The following is an 8,833-nucleotide window of genomic DNA, read 5'->3' as shown; positions in this document are numbered from 1 at the left end:
ACATACAACTGGTATCTTTTAAGTCTTGAAAACTGCTTTGCAGTTTTTATATTATTTAATGATACATTCGTCACGTACAAGTACAAGGTTACTGTACATATATTCGCTATTTATGTACTGTAGCTACAGTAGCTGACGTACATTGGCATCATCGTTAGTTACACTGTTATAACTTACCAACTGCATCTTGTTTTGCCTTTCTAGGCTCGTGCACTTACCTCCCAGACAGCTGAATCCGATGCTATCCGCTTCCTTGTGGGCACCCAGTCCCTCAAATTTGATAACCAGGTAAGTTAAACAAGTGCACCTAAATCGGTCTGCCTTTTGTGGGACTGTTGTCATATCTTCTGCGCCTTAACAGTCTTTCCGACTGGCTAAGAAGAAGCTAGCTTTTCAAATGGCCTAACTCTATGCCAACATTCATTAGACCAACATTCAAGAGCATCTAGGAACGGTATTGTACAAAATAATGTGTCTGTTCTTGAAATATGGGATTCATTTTTGGAAGCAGTCTGAAGTTGTGCAGATATTATGTAATTCTCAGAGTGTTTATAGAATGTTATGGAAACAACGTCCACAGTGGACACCCTGTAGAGTTCCATTCCAGGTTGTCAAGGCCTTTAGTATTCCCAATAGGTAATTTTACCCAAGATAGACCCACATGAACTGGGAAACAGTCATGCCAATTACAGTTCCTCCAGGGTTCCATCAAGACTAGGTTGTATTAGGGATCCTTGGTTGCACATCATTCTAATACCCTTTTTTTGTGGACTGTGGCACTTCGGACGTGCTTCAGTTACTGCATGGTTGTATATCTGTAAGGGCACACTGCAGCTTTTCAAATGCCAACATTAAAACCTTCTTTTAAGATTGTTTCAAACTGCCACTGTACCAGCATTTCCATAGTCTGTAAAGAAATGCTTTGAAGTGGGACTTTCATCCATCACTTAAAACAGCCTGCTTCCAGTTGCCTGATTGTAAACCACTATCTCAAAAAAAGTATCCTGACTTAACAAGATGTTTTTTGTTAATATATAATACTTGCTACCCTACCATACCATAAAGTACAACATGAAAGTTTACTGTTGTCAGGGAAACAATACTAAACATTCTATCCCGGATCAGAATGATCTTTTCTTGAAGGGGCTTCTGATGCATCACTTTTTGTTAATTTTCTGAAATGCAAACAAGTGCCACTCTAGACATATTACTGTAGCATTATTTTATGTTTTACGTCTTCAGTCAGATGAGGGTCTGCTGTCATCCCATATTGCACATGCATTGCATATCACCCAATTACATTTCAGCAGCTGTCTCAAGTTCTGACTAGCTCTGTTTTGGTCATGCCAGGAAAAGCTGCTAAAAGAAATCCTGGCAGAAAATGTAGAAAAGCTCATTTAATAAAGCATTTATTTAAGTACAACAGTCCATAGATATGTAGACTTTCTGTTGTTTTTACTGTTTGAATTTGCACATCAACCGTTCACAGTTATATCATTGCTTTGTTTGTCATTTCAGCATTTAATGATATACAAATCTATAACTCATTGGCTTTGTATTTTATTAAGTAAAATTGTAAGACAACAAGTTATACACTTTAGTGTGAGATCATCTTCAATTCCTTTAACTCTTAATACCGCGAATAATACCACAATAGCATTGACTGTCAAATAAATGTGTCCTGACGAACTGGTTTAACTTCCTTGTTGGAAATGCATTGTGGATAAAAGCAGAATAGCTAGGCATGACTCAAATGCCTGTAGGAGGAAGATATGCAGTGATCTATAACTCTGTTGTGTGATGAGTATCATAGGTTCAATTGGATATCACAAAATTGGGGAGGGGAGACGAAAGTCAGGGGGAAAACAGAAAAATAGCTTGTAATGCAACATTTTATCATCTCATTGCTTGTGCGATGATGGTCTATGTCTCACACAGCTTATTTTGTAGTAACTGTAGTCAATTTGGTTACCTCAAGCTTTGTCCAGTAGCCTTGTGCATCTGATTGTTTTGGCGCAGTAAAAAAGTCCAGGATCATTGTAGCCATACAAGCCTGTAGTGACCAGGTAGTACTTCAAAGATATGTCTGGCCTTGGCCTCTGGCACTGGTAATTGGGCTCAGTGCTCCTGACGTTTGTGTGTGTTGTGAAGACAGACGACAGAAACAGTTGGCTATATATTCAGAGAGAGGCAACGGATGTCTGTGTTGAAATGTTTTTGGCGTCATTTGGTGAGAAATTGGTTTTATTCTGGCATTGGCTGTTGTTTACAGATCCATGGTTGTAAAAAGATGTTCCTGGAGCCCATTCTGAACCTATCCCTGTGGTTGGATGGAGAAACCGATCGCAGACGGCGCTTATGTTTGACTCACCCATCCCATGTTTTTGAGAGGAAAATACTTCTAATTATCCTGCGGCTGTGATGCCTGCATGAAAAGTGCTTTGTAGCTTTTTCTGAATGCACTACAATCATAACAAAGAGGGCACCTTTTTTTCTAGTCAATCGTTATTGTAATGCAATTTCACATGTGATTTCTGGTGTTTCCAGAACGTGTGCTCTTCAAAATTGTCATAGCTACAGTTCCACTTTCAGTCATATAGTCACACAGAGACCCGCCCTGACTGGCTCTGGCCTCAGGGCCTTATACAATAATAACTGGATGTGTCACTAAGCCTCCTGGCTCTCTATCATTTCAGCCTCTCTAACTTGGGATTCAGTTATCCATTGTATCCCCGCATTTCCTCTCACCTGAAGTGGCACTTGAGCTGCGAGAGGGCAGGGCAATGTAAATATGAGGCTCCTCCGGTGTGTGTGGAATTAAAGGCCACTAACGAGATGAAGCGCCTTAGCTCTGCCAGCTCCCCTACTCCCAAGGCCCGCTCACTGTCACTCGTACCGCTAAAGAGCTTTAACTAAGAGGCCCAAAAGTGGAGGCCGTTGGCCAGATCATTTTTATCCCCTCTTTTTTTTTGTCCAGCGACATAATTAAAATGGGCTGGGATGGATGCCCAAGTGAGCGGAGAGAAGGATGGAGGGATGAGTCACTCTGCAGGCTCCGGCTGGGGAATAACGCAGGATAAATCACCCATGGGACTTCTCCTTCAGACCTAGGTTCATTCGGGGGCTCTATTATCGGCCTTCCTCTTCCCTCCAATTACCCTGTCCCACCAGCAGTGGAATTTATTTGTATGGCTCCCCTCCATAAAATTACAACTTTGCGTAATAATTTTAGCTTGATGTGGTCCAACCCAAGGTTAATAGCGGCGTGAGCGACTTTGAGGTGGCTGAAGGATGCCGTGTGCTGCCGCTCTGATGCTCTACTCCTTTCCTCCCAGCTTGTAATAAGTGAACAGGGGAGAGGAGTGGCTGGAGTTATTGTCCGGTGCGAGCAGATGACTGGTCCCCATGGTGCAGTAAGCCTCCGACTTATTAGAATGACGTGTGTTAATGTCCTCATCAAACCTCCAGGTAGATTTCCATAATGGTAAATTCCAAAAGGGGCCTAAGTCAAATCAATGGAGGTTCTAGCTAAAGAAGTAGAAATAGGCCTAGGTTTTCAATTGCTTACCTCTTGGCCCGTTGACCTTCAGTATTGTTCCATGATAAAACGCTGAGGCTGGTGTGCAATCATTTAAACAGTAAGCTTTGGCTCCACAACACCTCTCAGTCATCCGTCCGACATTTACGTTTAAGTCATTGAGCCGATATTCTTATCCAGAGGATAGTAACGTGTGCACACACTTTCCTATTTTTACTTCGGATCGAACCCAAAACCCTGGCATTGTATGCGTCATTCTCTCACCAAAGCAGCTTCAGAGGACCCTTTATCTACCATATCTGAATTTCAACGCTCTAAGCCTACTGTTGTCATGGTTGACTGATGTCATAGATAGTGACACCTCCATGCTCTGGTGTTTTACATATTTAGTTATCATATTCTGTGAAGTGTGAGAACTAGATTTTATAGATTTTCCTCTATCGGACCTTTCTTTCTACCTTCTAAGATATGACGCTCTTTGGTATCTCCTATGAATCCAACCTAAGTTCTAAAGGAGTGTTTAATCGCTGCTTTGAATGGAAAAGAAAGAAGAAAAAAAAGTCTGTGTGTGAAGTTAGGAAATATTAACTGATGGGTACAGTTAAGATTGCATTTACTGTAGCACAAAAAAGAGGAACATTTTCTGTGAGAAGTGAGAGGTGCTTTGAGGTACTGATGGTGTGGTGGCTGGTTAAAAAAACGGGGGAGACGCTCCTCCGTTTGTTCTCACTACAACCTCCTCTCCCAACCCTTCATTCATTCTCTCTCCATCTCCCCTTCCTCTCTCCTTCCCACAGATCCACATCATTGACTTTGATGATGAGAATAACATCATTAGTAAGAGCGTCCTGCAGCACGAGGCGGGGGAGATTTGGCACATCAGCGCCAGTCCTGCAGATAAAGCCGTGCTGACGACCTGCTACAACATAAGTGAGGCTCCTGCCGTCCCCCTTGCTTCTGGTCTTTATTTTCTCATTTTCTTTCTCCTTCTGTCCCTCTCACTTTCGGTCTCTCTCTGCATCCTTCCCTGATTCAGGCGCTGTTTCATGTCTTTATGTCACTAGGCACTGTCTCACGACTAGGAAGCAAGAGTGCTTCCTAGTCAAGTTGTGCATTAAGGACATTCTGAGGGGCCCATATTGTGTAATAATTGCGTTCTTTGTTAAACTGGAAGGATGTTATGTAAGGTAACCATTTAGGCAGGACATTGAGCACCCCAGGCCTGACTCAACACCATTTCACGCTAGCAATTATGCTAAAGTAACATGTCACATTCCTTCACACTCCTGCCAACGGTTGCCAAAAGGCAATTAAAAACCTTAACAAACACGAAGAGACGAGTTTGATGAGAGAGATGTAATTATGTTTCAGAGTTTATTAGATGGATGCCTTTGGCTTTGGTGGGGTTAGTGACAGTCTGAAACAGCTGTGGATGTGCTGTAGTTGTGATCAGAGATACAGAGGAGTGAGGCGTTGAAAACAAGGCCAAGCCTTCTCTTCTCTTTTCCTCTGTCACATTGTGGCAGAGGGCTGTGATACAAGATATGTCGTTTCATTAGAATGCCCATGTGGCTGTGCCAAATGGAAACATAATTCATATAAACTTAACTCACAACCCTGATCATGTGTACCAAAAGTAATCACACTTAAGATTGGTAATTTGATACTGTAGAAGTAGCGTTTGAAGCGTATTTCACAAATTCGGAATTGACAAAAACCATTACAGCTGAGTTAATGGGTCCCGAATGTTAATATGTTCCTTCGGAGGATTCGGACCTGTATACCTTTTTTCAAGATTTTATTTCAAACAGGGTGAGTGTCGTGAGCTTGCAAACGTGGAAGAATCAATTGCACCACTGTGTGGTTGACCAAAATTAGCTTGAACTCGTTTTTGTCATCTCATGGTTGTCAATATATGTACCAAGTGCAATTATAATATCATAATGCATGTAAGAGTTTTGTGTATATATATGCAAAATCACACCCACTCACAAGATCATTGATCACTTGCGGCCCTGTTTAACATACTGACCTGGTTTATGTCACTTTTGAAGACCATTGTCCATAGCTGCCAAGTATGAAGGTATATGAAGATCGGTCATTTGGTGCCATAGGAGTGGCTTTTTAAGTGTTTTTCACTAATATTTTTTTTCAGAAAAGGCATTAATGCAAAGTTAATGAGTCCCAATTGCAAATATGTTCCTTGTGAGGAGGTGGCCATATCTACCTCTTTTCATAGCTCTATCTCAAACAGGGTGCGCATGGTGAGCTTGCAAATGTGGAAAAGCTCAATAGTGACACCGTGTGGTTGACCAAAAAATGCTCACTATCATTTTTGTCGTATCATCTTTTTCAACATATGTACGAAGTAGAATTATTATACCATTATCCTTGTAGGAGTTGTGTGCATATATGTCCAAAACCACGCCCCACACAAGTTCATTGGTCAATAGTGGCCATGCTTTTTGACATAAGGCTTGGCTCTTTTAAGTTTTGAAGACCATCATCCAGAGATGCCAAATATTAAGATATATGAAGATTGGTCATTTGGTGCCTTAGGAGTTCAGAATGGCTGACTTTATGGTTCTCATTGGCAAAAATGTCCATTGTGAGGAGACCTATGTACCAATTTTCAAGGTTCTAGGTCACATGGGGTGGCATAGTAACCTTCCAAAAAGTGCAACTTTGGAGGCTTGTGACAGGCAGTGCCACCTCGAGGCCAGCTCGCATGCCACTGCACCAGATTTTGTGGCCCCTGGGCCTTTACTACCATATACATTTGGGCACCTTTGCATAATTTTATCTCACGGAAATTGCAAAAAGGAATATTTTTTGCCTGAAGTATAATAATAATAATTATAATGGACCTGAACAAACATTATTCGGTTTGACCATCAAACTGCTGATACCCTAACTACCAATGCAATCCAATCTAATGGATCAGCCCTAGTCAAAGAGAAGACAAGTGCTGATCATAAGTGAAGAGAAAAACCTTCCTGTTCACTAACCTGAGAAAATAGTCTGTCTCTGTGGTGGGGTAGCGGTGGTGTAGCGGTGGGGGTCGTGTAGGTGGTGGTGTTGTAGCAGTGTGAACGTGGCAGAACGTTACAGAGGTTGACAGCCGTGAGAGACAGACATAGACTGGGAAAACGGGGCGTTGCATAGGCCAGGTTAGTCCTCTAGGGGCAGCAAACACCAGAGGGAGTGGCCTTGGGTTAGTCTCTTGCTCTGTTTCTCATTCCATCTGTCTAACTATCTGTCTGTGTCTTGCCCTGTCTCGATCTCTTTCTATTTTTCCCCGGCCTTTTTTTCTCCATATCTCTATTTCTCTTATAGGGCTTGTGGGCTTTGCATGCTTCTGATTACATGATCACAGCTATGCTCCTAGAGTGGGCTGGAGCTCAAAGACCACTGTATACACACTAAATAAATAAATCATATTTTAATTTATTATAATTTTTTGCATGACAGCCCCAACTGCAATCTAGGAGTACCACATTAGTGGGAGCATGAAGACATGTTCCTAAGTGGGCCATAGATGTGGTCCAGTTGGCACCATGTAAATCCAGAGTAACTTCCCAGGACCCTCAACCTCTTCTGGTCTGTAATCCTGCCTGTTTCTCATGTCCCCTACAGCCAGTGAGAGTCGTGTGGTGACATCCAGTGCAGTATGGAGGATGCCTCCAGAGTGGGAGTCAGGAAGTCACGAGTCCCCAGACGACCCACACAACTCACACAACCCACAAAGCCTGGATCTCCTCTGTCACCTTGACAACAGTGCCCATGGCAATGCCTCCTGGTAGGCTTCTCACCTTTTTCAGACACAGAACATGGTAGTGACATGTTGACCGTTGATGACCTTTCAGACATAAAACACGATAGTGACATGTTGACCGTTGATGACCTTTCAGACATAAAACACGGTAGTGACATGTTGACCGTTGATGACCTTTCAGACACAGAACACGGTTGTGACATGTTGACCGTTGATGACCTTTCAGACACAGAACACGGTAGTGACATGTTGACCGTTGATGACCTTTCAGACACAGAACACGGTAGTGACATGTTGACCGTTGATGACCTTTCAGACATAAAACACGGTAGTGATATGTTGACCGTTGATGACCTTTCAGATACAGAACACGGTAGTGACATGTTGACCGTTGATGACCTTTCAGACATAAAACACGGTAGTGACATGTTGACCGTTGATGACCTTTCAGATACAGAACACGGTAGTGACATGTTGACCGTTGATGACCTTTCAGACATAAAACACGGTAGTGACATGTTGACCGTTGATGACCTTTCAGACACAAAACAATATACTAACATGTTGACCGTAGCAGTCTTAGTAGTGGTGGTAGTAGTGATGGTGGTAGTAGTGATGGTGGTAGTAGTGATGGTGGTAGTAGTGATGGTGGTAGTAGTAATAGTGGTGGGAGTAGTGGTGGTGGTAGTGGTGGTGGTAGTGATTGTGGTAGTAGTGATTGTGGTAGTAGTGATTGTGGTAGTAGTAATGGTGGTAGTAGTAATGGTGGTAGTAGTAATGGTGGTAGTAATAATAGTGGTGGGAGTAGTGGTGGTGGTAGTGGTGGTGGTAGTGATTGTGGTGGTAGTGATTGTGGTAGTAGTGATTGTGGTAGTAGTAATGGTGGTAGTAGTAATGGTGGTAGTAGTAATAGTGGTGGGAGTAGTGGTGGTGGTAGTGGTGGTGGTAGTGATTGTGGTAGTAGTGATAATAGAATGGTTATTTGCTATGTTCTCGGTTACTTGGAAGTGGTAAGTAGGCTCAGGGTATTCAACTAATATGTTTTAGGAGAAGGAGTAGTCTCTGTGTGCAAGCAGCAATAGATAGGCAGCTCAAAGTAATTTTATTGACATTTCTGGTTGCCTAGTTATAGGCATTTGTCCTGTTTCCGAGGCTCCATTCTTTTACGGAAAAGCTTTGAAACTATCTCCAGAGAAGGTTTTGTGTTTGCATTTAAAAAGCCATAGTGTACTCAAGCCATAGCTGAATCACCACATTCCACATGTCTGAAAATGGTATCAAACTGTAGCCTTTAGCTACAATACGATATAAAACACATTGCAGTCATATTGTTTCAACCCTGAAAGTATAGGGTTTCAATTTCCCAGGCTTCACGCCTTTTCTCTCTCTCCTCCTTTGTCCTCCTTTGTCCGTCTTATGTCCTCATTCTCTTCCTTCTCCCCTTAGTCCTTCTTCCTCTATGTTCCTCTATCGGTTTCATTTGTATCTCTAAATCTGTTGCCCTGCATCTCATTTTACAC

At 42.4% G+C, this 8,833-nt stretch overlaps 1 protein-coding gene across 2 annotated transcripts in view; it reads left to right on the top strand.

Moving 5' to 3' along the window:
• eipr1 (EARP complex and GARP complex interacting protein 1) overlaps positions 1–8,833 on the top strand; it is a 29,870-nt gene that overhangs the window by 314 nt on the left and 20,723 nt on the right. For both annotated transcript variants that reach the window (XR_003782943.2, XM_010879137.5), the window contains exons 2-4: positions 205–288; positions 4,336–4,468; positions 7,175–7,337. Coding sequence is in view for 1 of the 2 variants with exons in the window: in XM_010879137.5 (XP_010877439.2) it covers positions 205–288; positions 4,336–4,468; positions 7,175–7,337 (380 nt within the window). In the remaining variant the exon portion in view is untranslated. The remainder of the gene's footprint in view (positions 1–204; positions 289–4,335; positions 4,469–7,174; positions 7,338–8,833) is intronic.

Source organism: Esox lucius, chromosome 15, assembly GCF_011004845.1.
Source record: "Esox lucius isolate fEsoLuc1 chromosome 15, fEsoLuc1.pri, whole genome shotgun sequence".
In the NCBI taxonomy this organism is placed as follows: Eukaryota; Metazoa; Chordata; class Actinopteri; order Esociformes; family Esocidae; genus Esox; species Esox lucius.
This window is presented reverse-complemented; position numbering and strand designations above follow the sequence as displayed.